The 24,460-nt window shown below is 33.3% G+C and overlaps 2 protein-coding genes across 2 annotated transcripts; both read right to left on the bottom strand.

Moving 5' to 3' along the window:
* Nucleotides 1-9,787: 9,787 nt before the first annotated feature.
* LOC109149327 (transcription factor HEC2-like) lies at nucleotides 9,788-10,847 on the bottom strand. Its single transcript, XM_019297045.1, has one exon. It carries the CDS (start codon nucleotides 10,626-10,628, stop codon nucleotides 9,915-9,917), a length of 714 nt encoding a protein of 237 aa, XP_019152590.1. The 5' UTR covers nucleotides 10,629-10,847; the 3' UTR covers nucleotides 9,788-9,914.
* An 8,072-nt stretch (nucleotides 10,848-18,919) lies between these two features.
* Nucleotides 18,920-22,962, bottom strand: LOC109149116 (protein ROOT INITIATION DEFECTIVE 3). Its single transcript, XM_019296763.1, has 8 exons — nucleotides 22,725-22,962; nucleotides 22,439-22,552; nucleotides 22,208-22,341; nucleotides 21,976-22,123; nucleotides 21,619-21,818; nucleotides 21,319-21,449; nucleotides 20,135-20,385; nucleotides 18,920-19,664 (listed from the first exon to the last, which is right to left on the bottom strand). The coding sequence occupies exons 1-8, from the start codon at nucleotides 22,935-22,937 to the stop codon at nucleotides 19,488-19,490; spliced, it is 1,368 nt and encodes a 455-aa protein (XP_019152308.1). The 5' UTR covers nucleotides 22,938-22,962; the 3' UTR covers nucleotides 18,920-19,487.
* Between the last annotated feature and the right edge of the window lie 1,498 nt (nucleotides 22,963-24,460).

Below are 24,460 nucleotides of genomic sequence, written 5' to 3'. Positions count from 1 at the left end.
CTATTTGGTGAAGTATATAACTGGACATTGCCATTTATATGACAGAGAGAATGGTAAAAAAACACTGAAAGTGCATCCGCTTATAGGGTTTTTTTTTTTTTTTTTTTTTTTTCATACGGCATCCGGTATTCTCGCAGGTGTCATTGTTGTGCAGAGTTTTTTGCACTTTTAGTCCCACGACTATAGTGGCACTGGCAGAATTGATCCACGACTTTTGAACCTTGCAATTTTAGTCCATGACTATTGATTTTTTTGCAAAAATGGTCCTTCCGGCCACTTTTCCGTCAAAATTTCACCGGAATTTTTTTTTTTTTTTCCATTTTTAGCCGGGTTAAAATTGACATTTTACTTATCTCAAAAAATTAAAAGAAAAAAATTGATATTTGACTACATACAATATTACTGGGCTACATACTACTGCCCCAGGCGGCGGAGTTCCTAGAGCAGGCATGGCTGTCAGTAAGCGGCAGAGCGGCCGTGGCGTTCCCCGAGCTAGTTGGGTTATCTGGCAGCAGCATTGGAGTGGTACATGTACTCCGCTGCCTGGGGCAGTAGTATGTAGCCCAGTAATATTGTATGTAGTCAAATATCAATTTTTTTCTTTTAATTTTTTAGGATAAGTAAAATGTCAATTTTAATCCGACTAAAAATAGAGAATTTTTTTTTTCCGGTGAAATTTTGACGGAAAAGTGGCCGGAAGGACCATTTTTGTAAAAAAATCAATAGTCGTGGACTAAAATTGCAAAGTTCAAAAGTCGTGGATCAATTCTGCCAGTGCCACTATAGTCGTGGGACTAAAAGTGCAAAAAACTCTTGTTGTGCACATAGAGTTTGACTTTTATTCGGAAAGGTTTAACTTAGAGGTTAGAGCTTTTAACTTTGTGTATCTTTACAAGAGATTATGATATTACAGTTGTATTAGTAATTTATTTATCCAAAAGTTAACCAATTAAAGAAATGGAGTTTCACACGGTAATTTAGGACTATATATTTGGCCATGATAAATCCAAACATATACAAAGGTGAAAACTCCTTCCAAGTCATTCAATAGCCACCCTTCTTCATGTAAAATCAGCGCGCACTGCTGCATTACAATTGCTAATATGGGAAAATCCAGGACCCTTACTCGAAGGTGTGTTCTGGGTGAAATCCATTTTATAATCTTAATTGACAAAATATTATAAACAAGTAAACCAAATTAAAGTTGCATTTTAAGTAAAACCCATCTTATAATCTTAATTGACAAAAACCCATAACAAAGTAAATCAAACTAAATTGTTCATACCTTCAAAAAAACTAAATTGTTCCTAACTGATCGGACTCAAATGCTTCTCCTTGATTTCACACTAGGCAAATGGCCTCTTTGAATTTGTTTGGGCCAGCCTACCTTCTTTTGCATGCATGAAATTAACATATGAATGAATGATGGTTCCTTAAAAAAAAAAAGAAGAGGAATAAGGTCCAAATTAGCAACGAAATATAATTTAAAAATGTAATTAGACCACTGAACATTTTAAATGTATGCAATTTCACATGATAACATGTTACCATCCATTCCATCAGGTTATTTGCTTACGTGAATGGTGAGTTTGACATTTTAAATAATTTTTAATAATAAACTTTAAAAATAAAAATACAAAAAAAAAAAAAAACAAAAAAAACAAAAAAAGAATCGCCGCGGTCACCCACTTCCCCCTCCTTCGTCTCAGCCGGAGACGAAGGAGAGGGGAAAGGGGTAGCGTGAGACGAAAGATCTATGTATAATGAAGACACATAAACACTTAACATAATATACATAATTAATGTTCATTATGCACAGAATTCATATTTATGTTTATGTGTATTATAAACATAAATTTTGTACATTATAAACATAAATTAGGTACATTATGAAGTCAAATTATGTGTATTATACCCTGGTCCACAATATAACAATTGTGTATTAATGATTCAAACAACTTTATGGACTATGGTCCACATAAAAATTTGCCTTTTTTGTTATATTATGCCTATTTGTACTAATATCAATAGTATCATAGCAATTAAATATTTCATACTCTCATCACGATAATTTTTTTTTTTAAATACATAATAATAATAATAATAATAATAATAATAATAATAATAATAATAATATTATTATTATTATTATTATTATTATTATTATTATTATTATTTCATTTTGGAGAGTATAATAATTTGTTTATCTCTTTTTTTTTTTTTGTTGTATATAAAGAGAGGTTGGTCCACATTGAGTACGTCCCTCCTAGCATAAGGGACAAGGAACGAATTTAGCATTTGGGATAGACAAAATGATATTGTCGTCTTCCAATGTGAACCGGTCCCACACGTAATGAAATGCAACCAATTCAATCCACCCAACTCATTCGCATTGATTCAATTGCTTCCATCCTAAGACTAATTTTGTTGCACAAAAAAATACACTAAACTACAAAAAAATCTTATCAACTTCTCATTTGTTCTTGTCCTTTTCCCCTATGTACATCCTTAAAAACACAAACTCCTGACCTTAATATTTATACTAAACCAACATTAGCCATGGATCACTTGAAATAGTTATAATTGTTTGAGTTTGAATTCGACCTTCAAATTTTAAATTGAAATTAGGTTTGTTAATAAGGTACGAGTTTGATTCGATTGTGTCAAATTAAGTTCAAAAGCGACTTGACGAGTTACGAGCAAAAAATATTAAGTTTAAGCTCAACTAGATGATTCAACGAGTTTGGCAAAAGTTTAAATTTGACCGAACTCAAATCAAGCTTTGAATGAGCAACTCGCGAGTAGCTTGACTTGTTTGTACTGATCCTATTCTAGACCGGTAACTCTTTACCGCTACGCACCAACCTAGAAGGAAAGAGCTATACCTTTGGTTTACAAAAATATCCGCAACCGATACCCGAGAATCGGTGTGAAGTCTATTTTGATTACCCTATGCAGCAAAGGACCACAATTGAGTAAACCAGTCTAAATTGTCCATAATTGAGTGACTCAAATCAATAAATTAAAGCTTCATCCATCCTTAACCAAAGGTCAATGGTTCGATCCTTGACTTTGGGAATGGAGCAGCCTTAAATCTCCAAGCCAAATGTCTCATTCAAAAGTGGTGTCTACAATTGAGCGAGAAGATTAGTCACTGTGTTCGACGATGAAAACCCTGAGTATACTATAAAAAATCAATAAATTAAAGCCAATAGACAGCCCCATGGGAGAGTCAAACTGAAACATTGTAATTACCAAGTTAATTGTCCGACCAACTTGTCTGAGATTGCCCATGAAAGAGTAGCTATACCAATAGACAATAGTATTACTTTGTTCACAAGACCTAGATGATCAGGAGTTAAGCGACACTCAACTCTCTGGATTCGAATTTGGGGTCGTTGGCATGGCAAAGAAAAAAGAATATGAACATATATGATATTCTTCTTTTAAATTTGCTGCACTGCAAAAGTTGACTGGAAAAGATACAGTGCACTTGAGAAGTTTGAGAAGGACTGGGGGATGCAGTACATGCCCTATTTCCAAAGGACAAGAAACCACCCTTTCATATTCATCAATAGCAACTTCTATCACACCATGTTGGGACCTTACTACTATCCTCACATGGGTTTGTCTTCACCACCTTTACTTTGATTTTGAGATTTTTTTTTTCTCATTTTATAATAATATATTATTACTATCAATATTTAAATTATATGCAAGAGATTAATTAATTATCAGATGCATTCTTTTATTTAAAAAAAAAAAAAGTTTTTAAATTTGAGTTCAATGTTCCTAGATTTGATAGGATTGGGTAGAGATTTGGGTGAGGGTGGAATAAATGGCCTTTAGTGAAGCATGATGCCTTAGACACAAACACTACCATCTTTCGATCCTGCCATGGGAGGCAACCTACCCTAATCAAACAAGGAAATTTTAAAATAATTACTTTATATATATATATATATATATATATATATATATATATATATATATATATATATATATATATATATATATATATATATATATATATATATATATACTCGCAAAACCTTAGATCATCGAGTTAGTTGTTACGTAAACTATACTCCTGTGCAATAATTCGCACTAGGAAGACTCTGGGCAACGAATTTGACAGAGAGAGTGTTGACAAAGAAAAATTCAATCTCTGTGATGGGTTCGACTGAAAGGGTGTTGGCAAGAATTAAACATGTGATCTTCTAGCACGAAAATCATGTTTCACCTAATTAGTCACCAATGTTTTTTTTTTTTTTTTTTTTTTTTTTTTTAAATTTGATTTTGTGCATATAACAGGGAGTTTGGTTGGAAGGAGGGAATTATGTGGGAAAGGAATTGTAATTCCATGGGAGTTGAATTACTGGGAATAAAGTGGGAATTTAAATTCCAGTGTTTGGTTGACAGGAATAGAATTACTGGGAATTTCAATTCCAATGTTTGGTATACATGGAAATTGAAAGGAAATAAGTAGTATAAAGTCAAAAATATCCATTATTGTTGTTAGACATTAATTTTAGGTTAAAAAAGGAAGGGGTAATTTTGACTCATCACTTTCTTTTTTTCCCAAGAATTAAAATACCAGGGGGGACATGGGATTTTAATTCCATGAAAATGGGGGAATTGCAATTCCATGGAATTGCAATTCCCTCCAACCAAACTACGGAATTTAAAGGCCTTTGGAATTAGGTGAGAATTAAGTGGGAAGGGAATTTAAAATCCCTCCAACCAAACGCCCTGTAATAGTATTTTAATGTAGTTTCTAAATATATAAATTTTATTCATTAATACTAAATTTAATATTATGAAAATTGAATTGTAAATAAAATTTAATCGAGTCTTGTTAACGGAACCCAATGTATAAAATGAAATGGAGGGAGTATCAAAAGTAAATGCCGATGACCGTATTAATAACCTCTAATTCAATATAAATAACTTAGGCATAAACTTATGTGATGATCCTTGAGACAGGTCGGGTCAATATGAAAATGTAATACTTATACTGAAAAATGTAATACTAATGAGGAATACTTTATTGTTTATTAGTATTCCATTTTTCAGTATAAGTAATATTACATTTCTATATTAAACTGACTCGATCCGTTTCACGAATAAAGATACATAAGACAATTTCACAAGGTATAAGTGTATGACCCAACAACTTAATGTGACTAATATATATATATATATATATATATATATATATATATATATATATATATATATATATATATATTTTGAATGGTTATTGTAATTTCTTTATAACAACACACCAATTGGTGAGCGGGTTATCCCTCCATTTGATTAAAAAAAAAAAAAAAAAAACATATTACTAATGCAATTTTAAAGTGAGAGGTTTCACTTTCTCGAATAAAAATCAAACTTTTGCTAACACGACTATCGTGCCAAATGTTGTGTTATTAAAACAATTTCCGAAACATGGAAATCACATTTTAAATGTTGAACACAAACACAAAGCAAATTAAAGGTAGCTAGACATAAACGCGAGATTTCGGTCTTCGTCTTCCTAATAAAATTATTATTATTATTGCATTTCATTAATCATTATATTATTTGGTATAAGAATCTTCTATTAGGAAATTATATAATAATAATAATAAAAGAGAAATAATTAAAGTTCAATCACGGTATTGAGACTCCAAAAATGTTTTTCCTAATAAAGAACTATATATATTATATGGGTAACACTTGAGTGAGACCATCTTACAAGTCTCAACCCATGAGACGATGTCGAATCTTTAATTAATGGATCGGGTCTTTGACTCCATTAATTAAAAATCTGATTCGTCTCACAGATTGAGATTCGTAAGACGGTCTCACACAAATTTTATCATTATCTTCAACTTAATTACTGAGTTATAAAGACATGCATTATATAACCATGGATTTAATAATGCAAAAATTCAATTTTCAGGTAGTTGATCATTTGCTAGTCAGGATTTTAATTAATTTTTTTAGCAAATAATTGTGCAGATTCCAGTTGGTCAAGGAGGATGTGCTTGAGCCTCGAAGGTAGCTAAGTGTGATAATCTAGGTGTTCCTCTTCCTCTCTAATCTTTCAAAAACTATACTTCCTCCGCTGATTCAGTTAACGAGGCTTGACTGAAGTTATTTTTAGTCCAATTTTTCATAATGTTAAGTTTAGTATTAGTCAGTATTGCAAAAATCGCGTCTAGACGCTAGGCGGTTGGCCTCCTAGGCGCCCTAGATGGTCCCCAAGCGCCTATCGATTTTTTCAACATTGTCATTAGTATACAAAATTTATATATTTAGAAACTACACTAAAAGTATTACTAAACAAAAAAAAAAAAAAAAAAACTAATTTAAAAATAAGTAAAAAATACTAAAGAAAATAAATAAAAAAGAAATAGTTGGTTTCACCAATGAATAATAAGTATGATAGATAAAATGAGATAGAGGGAGTATTTGTTAACTTGCAATATAATAAATATATAAATTTATTGCATTTTATATGGGCTTGCCTCTTAATTTGCATTTATTTTCTATGTATTAATTATTGATTTACAGGAAAGTTCAGACTCTACTTAAATAGTTAAATGTGCATTATACCAAGACTATGTGGTCTAATGGAACTCGGGTTGGACTTCCATTTGGAAGGTTGTGAGTTTGAGCCTAACGAGGTAGTAAATCAACATATGTTACTCACAACTGACCAGTTTAAATCAAGAATGTTGATTGTAATAGACAAATGACAACGAGGTAGTAAATCAACATATGTTACTCACAACTGACTAGTTCAAATCAAGAATGTAAATTAACATATGTTACTCACAACTGACCAGTTCAAATCAAGAATGTTAATAAACAGCGGACCCCGGCCACCCGTTTCAATTAGTTTTCTTGTATAGGAAAAACAAATGATTCGCACTATATTAATCCATAAATTGAGAATTATTGATAATGGTGGAGGGAGACATGAAATTATTCATCTCTAGGACCACCAACCATGTCCTTATTATATACTAGTTGCCGTGAACATATAGTATAGGTCCAAAAACATACACATTTCTCCCAGAAAAACGTAAACTCGGTTTAACGATTCTTCAAAATTGACGAATATATACATACAACAATAAATGTATTTTTATTAATGTTTGTCTGGCGATACTCAAAATTTGTTAAGTGGATCTAAATAGTTCATTAAGAATTGAATAACCACCAACAACACCAACAACTTAGTTGATTCTTAAATAGTAAAATATAGATAAGATCCTTTCACCTAACGAATCTTACCTTAAAAAAATTTCTTTTTAATGAATAAGGAATTAAATCACCGACCTTAATAATTAATTAAAACCCGTCTGAGTCATATGGTTTATATCCCCGTCGGCCCGTCAGTTTACTTCCTTCTCCCCTTGTCCGTTGCATATATATATGTCAACGTCGCATGGCAATAATCGACATTGTAAACCAGGTCAAAATTGGACGGAGTAAGGATTAGACATCGTCTGATGGTCTCTGGCCCAAACCAAGGATTACGCCGTATGTATGTTGTAAAAATTGACGGATGTACGAGAATTTCCATTCAATTCACTCTAGATGATTCAAATAACGTTTGTGGTACTTTGTAGAATTGCAGTTGATGTGGTCTTTAATTTTTAAGCATTTTCGTGGGAAATCTATAATTATTATCTGGAAATGTGTATTGGGTAAACTCTACTCTTGTATAGTAGTTTGCATTGCACAAGAGCAGTAAATCGTACTAGGAAGAACATAAGCAATGAATTTGACAAGAGTGGATGTTGGCAAGAATCTAATTTGTGACCTTTAAGTATGAGTGTCATGCTCACCCACTAAACCATCTTTTTTTGAGACATTTTATGTAATTTTGATTTTAAGACAGTAAGTGAACTGTTAATATAACTGTATGGGTAAATAGTTGAATTTTACAAGAGTATGCCATGTTAAAGAGTTTAATTAGAGCTGTCAAAATGGGTTAACATGGCCTATATGAGTTGACTTGTAACGGGTCAATAGATAACAACCTTACTTAACTGCTTTTTAAATATATTTCATTTTTGTAAACCCAATAAACTAGCTAGTGGGTAAATGAGCGACTTGACAACCCATTTTTTAAAGCTTGAAATTCAAAATTAAACATTTAAAAATTTTAAAAATAATGTCATATATCAATATTAACATAAAAAAATCTAGAGCATTTACAAGTTTTACAAATTATATCAAAACAAATCTGATCGAGAAGGTTTTATCAATAATTAAACTTTTAACTTTTTAATACAAATGAAAAATCGTGTTTTACTCATTTGATTATGACTTTCAAAACAGTAAAAAAATGTTTGGACAAATAAGTAATGTTTTTTGTAATTATGTATATCTAATAATGTGGTTAAACAAAAACAAAATTGATGTCACAGGTATGACATGGACTGCCGCGTCGGATTGAGGCATTTGACCATGCAGATTTGGTTCACGTGTCAGGGAAATTAAAAACAATTATTACACAATAAGTCGCCATAAGCCCCATATGGTAATTGCAAAAGACCACCGCAATTTGTCAGTTCTTCACGTGAACTTCTCATGCCACCACCTTCAATTCCTTTTCAAGCATTCCCACCCCTAATGCTTTAAGCGTTGATTGTGATTTTCAACCACTCTTTTTTTATTTTTATTTTTATTTTAGGTGTATCCAAGGTTTTCACATTAGGATACTAATTTTCTTGTTGAATTGTAAGCACGTCTAACGTCTTTTGAGTGGGACAACTGACATGGAGATTTAAGGCAGCTCCATATCCAAAGCCAAGTAATGAACCCTTAACCAAAGGTTAAGGATTTTCAACCACTCTTATGCTTCATATATCTACCCCACTCATCAGATCACTATGTTAAAATCTGCTATTCCAAAAAGTTGAACCCCAACGCTAAGGGCACATCACACCCCGGCCCAACAGAGCATCTGGGAGGATGTAAATTATGGTAACTCAACTGAATTAGGCTAGACCTTTGCTTACTGCGTACAAGGAGTTCCCCTCACTTTGAGAGATTGTTCCCATACTGTCGCATGGACAGCTCAACTGGTCATAGAGATGAAATTTTGGAAGAATGACCATGTATAGAGTAACTTATAATGAATGTACAATTTTGTTTCTATATACTAATTAACAATTAGTATTATGTTTCGAATACAAACTGACGAGAAAAAAATGACTTGACCCTACAGGCCGGTGTGGCTGTTTGGGGCAAGGGTCGGCCTACCGGTGGGCATTTAGGGAGTGCAAGTGTTGGGGGTGTTTGACCTTGAGAGTATAGAATTTGGAACCCTCCAAGTCCCAACCATGTCTTAAATGGTCCCTATTCCAAACCCCTTTTATTGCACAAACGACACAATCAACCAAAACAGTACAAAGGATACATAAATAAAATGTCCAACAAAGGCCAGACCTCTCTCTTTCCAGATTTTTCCAGGAGATGTTGATAGATATTTACTACTACGGAGAAAGGATAGATGGAGAAAAAAGAATGTGTAATATAAACATACACTTCTTGTATTTACTATTAACTATGAATTATTCTAGCCCAACACAACATGCATGGCAACCATAAAGTTCAAACTAACCACAAGGTTACAAGTTCGACTATCAACAGAAAAAGCAGTACAGTCTATTGATTCTCTGAGTTTGAGCCGATTAGTTATGAACAACATTGGTTGGTTTACTGGTCCTTGGCTAGGGTTACATGAAAGCATTTATCCCGTGCACACTGTCTGATCGGATAATGACTGTTGATTTCCTCGTCATTTCAAAAAAAAAAAAAAGTTCAAAGTATTGGAGTATGATTACAGCATTATGGATTTATGGGCTGGCTAGATAACAGTAGAACAAGCATACATAATAATGCATCTAATTAGTCAACTGAGGATCTGCATAATGCTGAACATTATTTTGGGGAGGATGATGATGATAGCCCTTAGTTGTCATCGGAAAATAGTTGCCGTTCATCGGCACCGGAAAACCTATCCCGGAAGGCCGACTAGCGCCGGCGCGTTCGAGCGATTGCACCTGCTTCTTCAAGAACTTCACGTAGTGTATGGCTTCGTCTAACATGGAAGCCGTGTCCATCTTGGTCCCGCCGGGGACGAGTCTCTGCAGAATCCTTATCCGCTCGCTTATCCTCTCTCTCCGGTGCCGCGCCGCCACGCTCTGGGGATCCGTCGATATCTTCACGTTGCGCCGCTTCGGCGGCTTCACCGTCTCCGGATCGATGTGGATGGGCTGCATGGCGGCTATCCGGAATATCATCTCCCTCATTGCCGCCATGGAGGTGGACCGCTTCTGAGCCTGAGACGCCGGAAAACCAGAGAACTCTCCGGCGACTTGGTCATGAGTGGGGGGAGAGGCGGTGAAGGATATGGTGGACGGCATGCCCATAAATCCCGCCGGCGAAGATGAACTGCTATGCTCCATTAACTGGGGGCTGAAATTCATCATTTGCATCCCGCTGATATCGTCGGAATAAGCGCCGGAGGAAAATTCCGGCGGCAGCTTCTCCATCTGCATCATAAGCATCATCTCTAGCTGGTCCTCAGAAGCAGACTTCAAGAACTCAATATCCATTATGCCTCCTCAAGACCTCTCAAAAAGAAATAAAAATGGAGAATTGAAGAAAACAGAAGCAGATCAGATCAGAGAGAAATGGAGAAGAGAAAGAGAAGTACTGAAAAGCTGGAGAAAGGGATGGGTATGGGGACTGGGGAGGAGAAGAGTGAGCAGACTGAGAGTTTAATCAGAAGATTTGCAGAAGATGAAGCATTAGCTTCTTCTATATATATATATATATATATATATATATATATATATATATATATATATATATATATATATTGGGGAGAAGAAATTCTATGATGATAAGCAGACCATCAAGGTATGAACCCACTGGGCAGTCTTTATATATACACACACTCACACAAATTAATGGGTTCATCTTTTTTTTTTTCCCCTAAATATAATTTACCAAGAATTCTATCTAAAATATACCATGTCTTCTACTACACATAAAAATATATTTTTATATGATCTTATATATATCGAGTAAACATTCTTTCAATTGCGTTGAGACCTTTTAAATAGAATAGTAAATATTTACTTGTAAGGTTTTGGCCCTAGGCGGGCCGTAAGCTAGCTTCAAGGTCATAAGTTCGGCTCTGATCTAGTTGGCGGTTGCCAATTGGCCTCACAATTAAGCTGGTTAGTTAGGGTTGGCTTCTCTGGGTCCTTTGGTGGATAGGGCTTCAGGGACAGACTTCACTCATTGTGCACTCTTAGATACTGATTGCGGGGGGCTTTGGTGTGAAACAAAGTAATTATTTGTGAATACACCAAAGTCAATGTGACTAATTCGGACTTGATTCGATTGTTTATATACAGTTTGACTCTTATTTGTACAAACACACATACATTAATTGTTTTCTTACCAATTGTCCTACTATTATGTATATAACGTAAAAATTTATAACCCAACGATATTTATAATTATATATGGTATGATCAACACAGTAAAAGTTTTCATCAAATTCTCAATATATAAGTGAAATACCTTTCATTACCAAAGAAAGTGAACTTTAATTCCATCATTCATTCGATCAGGTTGGTTTTAAAGAAGATCTATGTACGTTTAGTATCGTAGCAGACAGGCAGTTTAAGATGCATGAAAAATGTCGACGTTCACTACAGAAGTTTTGGCCGTATATGCTTAACAAGGTCATTTTCAAAACAACAGTTTTGGCCGTATATGCTTTGAAATTAATACTATGTAATATGAAACACATGTATAGAAGTCTATATGGGCGGTCAAGTCGTATTCCTATTTAGAAAAGTATAATGTTAATTGTCGTACTAATGTCTAATGACTTGTTACAAAAGGATGGGAGGAAAAATAAAATAAAAGCTAACATAGATATTGTCGCAACTCAGTCAAGTTAATTGAACAGTTGGTTTGGAAACTATAAGATTTTAAGTTCAACTCACCGCGTTCTGGACTAATTTACCGTGCAAGCTTTTCCTTATAGTTACTTTTGTATTTAATCTTTGAGTATTATTTGAATTATTTTTGTCATGTTTGGTGAATGTCTTTTTTTGGGTCATATTTATTTGTTTTAATTTGACCAAATATTTTGTAAAAAATAATCAGAATGCATCATATTTTCAAGATAGAATCATTCCAACTTGAACACATTAAATCTTTTTGGAGAAAACATATGATTTGGAATCGAAAATATGACATGTTTGTTCTCTATTGATAGTTCAGTCAAAAGATTAAAAGTGATAGAAAATTGAAGTTGTGCAGCACATATAGCAAAATAACACTTTGAGACCATATATAAAAACAATTTAGTAGCCGTGAGACTAAATGTTAAAATAACTATATAAAAAGTTATTGAAATATCCTTAATGAAATAATTATCAAATTAAAAACTTATATAATTTGATCATCCATCAATCAATTAATCAAATATATTACGATAAGTGAGATATGTCTCCGTCCAAAAGAGATACAATACTATTCAAATTATATATATATATATATATATATATATATATATACACACACACACAAGTAAAGATTCCTTTGCTAGAGAAAGTGTGACTTGCTAATAATGGAGAAGGAACAGTGTGAGTGATTTTTTATTTAGCTAGTTGGACAAAAAGGGTAACACAACACTAAATAGGATTCTAATCTTGAAGGAGAATTTGGTCCCACCATATAGATGGCTTAGATCTACCAACTTTGTAGTGATGCCTAAGCGCTTTTGATGGTGCATGAACGCAACCCTTATACCATGGACTAAGGTTTACAGTGCACTATACCATGATGTATGTGTATGTATTTTATATTGTGAGTTTTTATGTCATGATTATGAAATTCTGTACCTTAAGAGTATAAATTATGTATCTGAAACAAATTATTAATTACGTGTTATATTATGAAATTCTATGTTTTGTATTGCGAAATAATGTGTATGTGAACATAAATTTTGTACTTATATCATATTTGAAAAATAAGTAAACATAAAATGTGTATGTGTCTTGTGTTGTGATTTTTTGTATTTTTATGTTATGAAATTTTGTACATCATCGTTTTAATTTAAGGTTCACAATACTATGTAGGCCCGTTTATGATATAAAATTATAAATTGCAGCATGAACGGATATTATACTATAAACAAATCCACATCGCAGTTGAGTGAAACGCTGAAGCAGTCTAACATTCCCCTTTTTAAAAAATTTATTTTTAAAAGTGTTTTTAACAACCCGAAAACCCCACCCACATGACAGTAGTCAGAGGGGGTTTTGCTTTTACCGGGCCTTACCCGACCCTTTAAAATGGGGCGGAACCAGGTGCCGGAGATTCTGCGATCCGAGTACACTTGTCGGCCATCAAGTGGAGGGAATTATTGGTTCTGGTGGGCTGCACACACAGAGTAGAGCTGTCCCCTTGGAACGCCTCTCGAGGTAGATCAGGTTCTGCACTGTTACCTGTTTTTTTAACTTAACGAACTTACCGGTGGTGAATCTGCTGCCTAATCTAACCTGCATAATTCCTTTTTAACTTTCTGCAAAATTACTTGAAAGCTTGCATTAAATAAACCACGCTCTAATGTATTTATTCCCAAATCATACATGGAAGATAAATTACATTAAAAAGGCATGGTAAAATAAACTTATCTAAGAGGATTGTTTCATTTTTTAATGTTAGGTGGGGTTAGTCAATTTACGGTAGTTAATAATTAAAAATAATATTATTGTCATGTCTAGAGTTGAACAATATTAAGAAGGACAAAAGAAAAAATAACATTATTTTTATTATTGTGATTTTTATTATGATAAAAATTTCGTGCTATAATAGTATATATTCTTATTATTTAAATGTTTAAATAAAAAAAAGCTCATAATTTGAAAATTAATTAATTAATATAATAACAATTTATCATGGAAAATATATGATTTTTATTTGGAAATATGTGATTTTTTTTGTTTGTGATGTAGGACTGACGATGATATTAAAGTAATATGAGTTTACAGTTGACACATCAATGAAAGTCATGTGTTTTGCAATGAGTTCAATATAAATTAAATATGAAATTAAACGTATGACTGGTATGAGTCATATCTAGTGAAACGAATGTTCTAGATGGTTAAAAATATGTTTTTTTTTTTAAAAAAAAAAATAAATTATAAATATGTTAGGTAGTGGTTTTAATAGAGGTTATCATAAAATTTATTCAATGTTGTCAAAATCTTGTAGTTGTCATTTTGCATACTAGTATAAAGATAAAGTCTACAATTGAAAGTAGACAACTTTAATTTCATAGGTTGAAACCATTGCATAATATATTCCTTTTCATTATCAATAACTGAAATACTTAACGGAGTTCGTGCATAGAACATAATTTTCTTACCAAAAAATCACAATTTCTATTCTTATCAATACATTTTCAGTCAAATCATGTAAACGGCTAGTTATCGGGTTACTGACTGACATACAACTGTCTACACTGCTTTGCCACCCATAGAGATTTCATCAGCGCTACACAACTTTATTTATTTCTAAGCTATTTGCATAGTACTGAGTGTCATATTTTGATAAACGAATGTTAGACTTGACTCTCTGAACCGTCACCCAACAACATTTAAATTCCAGATTCCAATGTGTCGTCATGCATCAAATTCAATTCGATCTGCTGCAACAATGAGATTGGGCATGCAGCTTAGCAGATAGCTAGCTAGCTTGCAGGCTGGTGGCTCATTATCACTAAGGATGGAGATGTGGCCGACGATATGATGGTGACAACTAACGACCGTATATTGAATAGAAGAATGTGATTTAATTTCTTCCAACTTTTATTTACAACATAACAACAAAGTTCACATTCACTATCTTAAAAAAAAAAATAAATCAGATTAGGTTACGCATAGCTTGCTAACAGGTTCGTTACTCAAAAATGGCGAAAAAAGACCATAAGAAAATAAATCAACCTAAGGGTGGGAGAAAGGACGACTGCCACTGTGGTTGCAAACTTCCCTGTTATATGCTATGAGGAGTATATGACTTTCTATTAGAGGAAGATAGAAACATAGTCGGCCATTGACTTGGTGAAATTCCATGTTCATTCATGCACATAACACTTTCAATTCATATATACATACTTTAATGCTAATAGATCTAAAGTCAACATTCTTTGCACATGAGATTCATAACTCTTCTTTCAAATTATTCAACCAAAAAAGTGTAATATAATAGGTGTTACTGTAGGTAGAGATTTGTCAAAAGTTATTATCGAACCAAACACATATTCAATTAATATTACAAAGCTATATTGTAAAGATATGGGTATGTGATAATAGACAAGGATAATAAAGTAAGATTTTACTATGCATTAAAATAGATGGGGCATTTAAAAAAAAAAAAAAAAAAAAAAAAAAAAAAAAAAAAAGACCATCGAGTAGTTGGAAATTGTTGACAACTGCCGACTTCTTGATTGGTTATTTAATTGTCCAAATTATCTGATGACTTTTCTTGGTAGTCATATTATTAATTATTTATGACTAATAATAATAAAAAAAAAATAGTTGTATTTTTTTTTTTTTTTGAAGCCTCAAAGTGGTAGAAAAACTAGTTTTTTTTTTTGAATGAGAAAAACTAGTTAGAAACAAGAATTCTAACCAAAAATCTTAAGTTTCTGACCAAATTCTCGTGATTGGAGATTAAAATTTTTCAATTAAAAATTTCTTAGCATTTTCTTGTGTGTTTAATTTTCTACTTTTTATTCTTGAAACATCATATATATATCATTTTATTCAACTTCTTTAATGTTTTACATCATCCTACTTTGTGTTTAACAAGTCAATTATATGCTTTTCGCTTTGATAAATGTATTAAGCAATGGATTAACTCCAATCTACCAAATTTCAAACATTATCGAACCCCAATTGAATTTGTCCAACAATTAACTTAACAATTACAAGGTTCAAAATTCAACTCTTTATGAAAACTTCTATGATAACTAGGTTCTCGTAAATCAAACATACTGTAAAACTTTCAAAGAGTTAATTCGATGAATGGTCCCTTAACTATTGATATTTATTAATTTTTATTTTCCAACTTTCAATTGTATCATAAATAGTCCCTTGAGTATTGACATTTATCAATTTTAATCATTTACTTTCAATTTTATTATAAATGGCTTCTTGACTATTGATTTTGTTCCAAATTTAGTCATCAAGTTAAATATACATTTAATAAAACATTAAATTTAAAAGTAATAATGTAAAAATTTAGTTCTTTAATTTACATTCACATTAATGATGAACCAAATGTATTAAATTTATAAACTCAATTTGGTCATCACAATAGCAAACCAATTTTTACATGACTACCCTTAAATTTAATATTTTCTAAATGAATATTTAACTAGAGGACTAAATTTGAAATAAAATTAATAAGCAAGTGACTATTTATGATCAAAATAAAAATCAATAATGAAAATCCGTTATAAAATAAACAATGTCTTCAACTCTTAACCAAATATTATGTTTAATCTTTACATATGCAGCTGCGCAGCTGAATTATATATGTTTCATAAGGCGACGATATATATATATATATATAGAAGAGCGCTCATATGCGGCGGGGTCTTACGGTGCGGCGATGCGGTCAAATTCCAGAATACACCAATAGTGTAATAAAAACACACCCCAATGAAATGTAATAAAACATCACAAAATACACCACAGACTAAAAAAAACACACCATATAACTCACCACCCCCAATGGTGTATTTTCGAACAGAGTATGGTGTTTTTACTCACACCTAATTGTGTGTGTTTGGTGATGCAGAGCTCTGTTTACTCTGTTTTGTGTGGTGTATTTCCTAACGTTGATGGTGCATATTTGGTGAACTATTGGTATTGCCGCACCGTAAGAAATAACCACACCGTAAGACACTACCGCACCTGATATATATATATATATATATATATATATATATATATATATATATATATATATATATATATATATATATATGGAACGGATCAGGTGCATTTGTTGCTTCCCGTGCGGTTGTGCGGTGGATTAATGTGCGTGAGTTTTATACTTAATGTGCTTGAGTATTGTGCTTAAGATTTGTGTTTAATGTGTGTGAGTAGTTCAGAATTAGGATCTCAGAAAGAAGCAGAACAGAAAACTCACGCACATTAATGTCCAAGCTTCTTATTACTTTTTCCTTCAATTTGTCCATGGATTCTGGATTATCTGCTACTTTCAGTACAGTTAAATGTTTATATATATAACTCACGCACAACAAAATTTGCACACTAGCTAAATGTGAATTTCTGTTGTATTATCATCATAATTCTTAATCATCATAGCTCGCCTCTGCATAATCATCAGGGAAGGGGCAATGACTACTGGGAATGGGGAAGAAGCTGATATCCATATTTAATTTTCTGCTGCATTTTACACATTCACGCACATTAAGTACAAATTTCAGGCACATTAGACACAACGCACATTGAGTACAAATCTCACGCACATTAATCAACCGCACGGGAACCTTTCACTATATATATATATATATATATATATATATATATATATATATATATATATATATATATATATATATATATATATATATATATATATATAAAAGATAAAGATGATGACAGTTGTAGTTTTGCAGAGGATGAAAGGGAGAGGAGATTTGTAGCTTCCTCCAATACCCTCCGTTGATTCCTGCAAGTCTGCAACTCAACAACAGAATCCCCTTCCAATTCAAAACCTAATCTGATCGCCATCAGAAATTCAGAGCTGTGTGTATAAATTGAATTCACAGCCACCAACCCCTTCTCTTTTCAATTCTCTTACAGAGCATTAAAACTGGATGCCAATTAATGTAAATATATATTATAATATTTTTATGAACAAGACATGATTAAAGAGACATGTTCTCTGCAAGAAGAGGTTCGATTGGATAAAAAGGAGCCAGAATACTGAGATTTTGCTGTTGCCTGCACTTTTTTTTTTTTTTTTGAATTTTTTCCCTTTAGTTTGTAGCACTCCATCTAATAATATTACTATTTTTTTTGAGAAGAAATTTTACTTTTCGGTTATCTTGTTGCCACTACCTTATCTTCTCTTCCCCACATCTTATTTTTTAATTCTTATATTCCATAGGGAATTAATGAATTATTTATTTGTCATAAATATTTGAAAATAACTTTAATCCCTACTTTATTCAACATTGGAACTCGAAGAAATATGAGAGAGAGGTTATTATTGTAAAAATTAGTGGGCGGGCCAAGCCTTTTAAGTTGTTGTTTTCAAAAGATTGAATCTTCAACTCTAAGAGCCCTCATGTCCCGGCTCGATAGAACATTTGAAAAGATGCAAATAATGGTAACTCAATTGAACACAAAAACTAGACCTTTGCTTATTGCGCAAAGAACTCCTCATTTTGAGAGGTAACTCCCACACTGGCACTGGTAAGACTCGATCCCGGTTTGATCTACCAGAATGAAACAATATGCATTTAGGTTCGATTTTAAATCAGTCTGAATCTGGTGTAATAACTAAATATGGAGGTAATATTATATATTAAAAACCAACAGTAGTGGCCCTACTTGTTATTTATCTTTCCACATGTTCAGATCATCAGCCTTCATGTTGGATGATGACCAAATTGGGCAAGAAAACAGACAAAGCATCAAAGACTAACTGTTTGGCTTCAAACTCATTATCACATTATTATACACTTCTCCTGGAAAGGAAAGCAGTAAAGATTTTCATTTTCCACTTCAGTGCTGAAAATGCATAGCCTGAATTTAGTCATCTCTGGGGATCGCACTGAAATTTCAACCATCAGTTCTCAGTCCAGATGCCATAATTACACTGTCAATTATAAAGACACAACTACCCAAGAAAAAAAGGTTATCTTTGAAAAATTGCATTTACACAATTTTCTTTTAAAAAAAAATAATCTAGAACATTCATCACAGTTCTGATGGACATTCATCTCAGGTACATTCACAAACAGAAAATATGGGTCTTGATATTTAACCCAAGAGGACACATGTTTTGATTGGGTTTAGCAGTTACTGAGATTGAATATTTTTGAAGCCCAAAAAGCTGCCCTATTTCCTTACCCAACAAAACAGGGGTAGCTTCTAATTCAGAACGTGCAATAATAAAACTAAATAAGATTAAGGGTCCCCCGGCACTGGCAACGGTGGTAGGCAGCAACTGGTGGCGGTGGCAGCCAGCGATGGGGGTCACAAATAGGGGTGGCACTGTGGCAGTCGTGTTGTTTGTAATGGCGTATGGCAGGGAAATTGTCACAATGAAGATATGCGGAGAGGTACAGATGCAACATGTGTAGTTTGGAAAAGTTCCATGTTCTATGTTAAAACGCCATCTCACATTCCTTCGCCATCAGCATTTCCAATTTGTTCCCCATTCAATATCTCAGACACACAAAACTGATGTAGATCTCGGTATGTCTTTTGCCATTGCTGCAGCATTTGCATGGATTTCTTGTGCTCAACTTTTAGCCTTTCCGTCTCTATTTCAGTTGCTGCAGAAGAACCCCTTTGCTGTTCAGACAAGGAAATGACATACTTCAGTTTCAGACCTTGATCCATAGTTCAATTTAACAATGGTAGTGTATGCATTTCAACTACTATGAAGGGACTAAATAATGGTTACCAAGGATAATCTGACAAAAAATATAAGATAAAACAGATAGAAGTAATGCAATTGTAGCAAACACCAAAGGGAGTGCCTTCATATGCCAATAAAATAAGACCCGAAATTTATTTATTTATTTATTTTTTAAATCAGTTATCCTTCAATCACTAAAGTTCCCTTGATTACATTAAAATCACGGGATAACTCCTACTTAAAACAATATAAATAAATAAATAAATAAATAGATGTCAAAATATATGCAAATAAGTTGAATGAAGAGGAACCATAATTGCAAAAGATCTTATAGTCTAGTGGCATAAGTCCATAACTCTGATTTGGTTATTCATTAACAACTATTCATTAACAAAATACCAACCTCAAGTTCTCTGATTTGGTTATTCATGGTCTGGCAACTGACATATGATGCTTCAAGATGTACATTGGGAATGTTTTGTGGGGCAATGAATGCTTTCACATCATTATTTTCATCAGAAGAAATAGAATACTTTTCCAATGGTGGTGGCATTGGTAATCCTGGCCTCTTCGTTGAGGATGGATGTGAAGTAATAGATGTTCGTGCACTTAAATGTGATGGTGGTCTAACAACAAGAATATTGTTAACTGGTCCTGCCAAATAACAACACAAAGAGAACTGTCAGAATCCCTAAAGATTACTCCGTATTATTATTATTATTCTTATTATTCCCTCTCTTATAGCTATGAAGTTTTCCCAACTATTACTTTGGTGCAGGATGGCAGGATCCAAACACTGTAAATAACAATTCCTTGAAAAAGGGTACTACGTAATTTTCCCCTATATCTGTATTTTGCACAAAACTCTGACAAAAGGGTAACAAATGATTTATAAGTAATTAGATTTTCAAGTAAAACAACACTATGATTTTCTATGTAGGTAATGTGTATTCCTAGTTTTTGTTTGATGGCCATAACTAGGTAGTGTCTAAATGCTTTAATGTTCCTTTTTGAACCTGTAATGGTTTCAGAGATTATAAACACTTAACTCCCTCAATTCTTCATCATTTGGTCAATTATGAACTTCTCAGAACTGATGCTCATATCAAATGCATGATGGAACAATTATATTCCCACATGTCCCAATGAAAACCCAATGTCTAATACATTGGGGAATACAGGAGTGATTCCCATAGTTCCTTGGCTTTTTCTCTCTCAGTTTTATGCTATTTTGTTAATGTTCAAACCCCTTATACCAATCTCTTGATCTTGTATTTACTACTTAATATTAATCAACCCAATAGCCTGACATAAACCAACCCTAAGTCCCCAGCCAAGGTTCTCTGACTACAAGCTCAAAGTTGTCCTACTTCTGCTTGGTCTACACTGAGGCACTGAATCCTATAACGAGTTTGGAACTCAAGGTGAGGAGGTTTTTGCAGTGGCTAAAGCAAGTTCAGTCAGTTCATTAGAGCTTTTTGAATACCTAAAACTTGTGTCCACAATATATTAAATTTAATCCTAAAATCTGAAAATAAGAAGTTGGTTGAGCTTGCTATTACCATCATATTAGAATATCAAATATACCTTTTCCATGCCTAAAGATGCGAGTGATGTTGTGGTTTTTAGTATCCCAGACTTGAATCGTGCCATTCTCTGATCCAGACACCAACAGGGATCCATCCATACTGAAAGCTAAGCATGTAATGCCCCCCTTACTATTTCAAGGACAGGGTAAAATCATTTAAAGAAAAATCACGAAAAGACAGCATAGGTAAGTCAAGTATCCATTCAGATAAGACTTCCCAAGAATTTAATGAAGAAAATGAAATACAGAGTTCACCATTCATAAATTTATAGAAAGCAAAGGCGTGGATATTTGAATACCTATGTTCAGTCAAAGAACCAATGATGTTCGGCCCAAAGTTACTGTTTGAGTGGGCTAAAGCATTAAGTGCACCAATATATATCTTTCCATCTCTACCACCAGCATAAAACACATGTTCACCAGGGTCTAATGCAATAGCATCAATTATTGAAGGAAAGACAATATCTCTCAAGACTACCCCTCTTGATAAGCTCCATACCTATGGAACGTATAGCAATGAAGTGAACAAAAACTATAGGTCTGATAATTAAATATTGACATCCAGTTTTATTGATTAAATGCCAAATCAACAGAAATTAAGAATCAATGCTATCATGAAGGTAACAATTTGAGAATATGAGAAAGGCATTCCAAACCTTGCAAGTCCTGTCCTCAGAAGCAGAGATAATTATAGCATTTGCTCCTCCACTTCCAGCCACAATATCAGTCACCTTTAGAGTATGTTCGGAGAAACTATGCTCAAAGGGACGTTTTGCCTGCTGCCTCAGAAAATCATCAAATACCCTAGCCAAACAGGATTCTATTAAGTATCCTTCGCCCCAAACAAACCAAAAGTGTAGTACTTAAAGCATAAGAACAGTGAACTACATTATAAGTGACCAAACTCTAATACTTCCATCCTCCGCCCCGGAAACCAATAGTGATTGGTCATCAATGAAGACTAAGCAAGTGACTCCCCTATAATGAGCATGCCACTTCTTGAGAAGTTTCCCACTTGCAACCTAGAAATTCATATTCCCACCAAGAATTATTCCATGCGAAAAAACATATAACACTTCACACTTGATTGCTCTCCAATAAAAAAGGATTCTAGTTTACCTGCCATAAGTATATATCTCCAGACGCACCACCTCCAGCTATAAACGATCCATCGGCATTAGAAACAAGCGGTGTAATAGGTTCAGCTGGAAAGCTCTTTACTTCTACTTGAGGCTATAAAATGTAAAGAAACTAAGAAATTCTATACAAATCACAATTTTAATGAAATGAAAAATACCATCCTAGCACACCCTATAGCTCCAAGCCTTCAACGAAGCGGCCACGCAGCAAGTTATAATTTGAAGAAGAATAGATACAATCGAGATACTGTGCGTTTGTGCATTACCTTATTCCAGGACCAGTAAAAGATGGAGCCGGAAGATGATCTGGTTTGGCGGAGTTGAGAGGAGGCCAGAAAACGGCCGCCGCCGACGACGGCGAGGCCGTGCGAGGGGGAAGAGCAAGTCTTATAGGAGAGGTGTTCCGCTCCTGAGTGGAGGTCCCAGCAGCTGACGCCGGCGTCGGTCGACGACGAAGCAATCACCAGCTCCGGTTCCATTGTCGAGTGTGAGGGTTTATGCCTGGGTTTTAGGGTGGAAATGTTCCTATAATTCTTTTGAAGCACATTATAGTGGGCCTAGTTGGTTCAGCATCAAATGGGCCGAACCTTGAGTTACCCAATTATAGGGCCATTGACCCAAATAAAGGAAGGAAGAAATGGAATGGGCTATTGGGCTTGATCACATTTACACAATATTGTTGTTCCATAGATGCTAAATCTCCTCCTAATATTTATCTCTTGATGTGGTATTTGATTAGCTATTTTGTTTGTTTGTTTTTTGTTTTTTTGTTTTTTTTTTTTACTCTAACCAGCAAAGGGTAACAAAGACGTAAATCAATCTAGGTAGTCCATAATTGATCGCCTGATCAACTCAAATCAAGAAAGCCAATAAGACGTCAGTAGTCGAACTTAAAATTTTGTGGTTATCAAGCCAACAACCTACCAACTTGGTTGGAGTTGTCCCTTTTTGTTTTTTAACATACGAGATTTGAATCCAATCATTATATCGTAGATCATGACCTATATTGTATGTTGGACCATTGACATACAAATTTATTTTTACTGTACTGCATATTCATTTTAAGTAGGTTTGTTGTATTATGTTTATACAAATACAAATTCATTTTTAATGTACTATCTACAAATGAACATGTAATACACAAAAATGAATATGCAGTATACTAAAAATAAATATTTATCAATGGTCCACGATATAATTTACTATTCACATCTCTTACCTTTGTAAAACTCATCCTATCAGTTCCGGTCACACTTGTAGAGTTTAATTTTTCTCAGGTCATACTTATAGAGTTTAACTTTTACTCAAGAAGAAAAATATTCGCTCTTACATCTTTAACATTGTGTGGCCTTATTTTTTGACATTGGAGTTGCATTGACTATTTTGTTTTTAATTTGACTATTACTAAATGAATTTTTTAAAACTCGTACGTGGTAGTAGAATTGAATAATCAATAAATAAATATTAAATATAAAGAATTTTATTACCCAATTATTATGTGAATATTATGAAATAAGTTTAAGACGATAAAATAACATTCTTTTTCACAATATGCAATAATGTTTTATTTTTTTTAATCATATTTTTGTTTGTTGAAGTGTCGGCAAACGTAGCTCCAAAAGATTGCACACATTTTCAAAAAATTGGAAAACATAAAAAGATTCAAAACTTTATAAGAAAGCAATTAGGATGCTTCCAAAACTAAAACAAATGCATGTTTTCCCCTATTTTATGTTACCAATAATATTATTTTTAAATAAAACAATGGTCAATAAAAGCGTTTTATAGCATCCAAGAAAAATGTCAAAAAAGTAGTCTAGAACTACTAAACTTTGAAATGCATGGGATTTCTAATCCTCTTTATTTAGATGCATTGTGATTGATCGGTGCACACCTGCACGTGCAACTTTTAATTTGTAAAAAGAGTTAATTTCACCAGAATTATATTATCGCAATTTTAAATTTAGTCTCAGACTATCATTTGTCATTTAATATTTCAGAA

Source organism: Ipomoea nil, unplaced genomic scaffold (assembly GCF_001879475.1).
Source record: "Ipomoea nil cultivar Tokyo-kokei standard unplaced genomic scaffold, Asagao_1.1 scaffold2159, whole genome shotgun sequence".
Classification (NCBI taxonomy): Eukaryota; Viridiplantae; Streptophyta; class Magnoliopsida; order Solanales; family Convolvulaceae; genus Ipomoea; species Ipomoea nil.
This window is presented reverse-complemented; position numbering and strand designations above follow the sequence as displayed.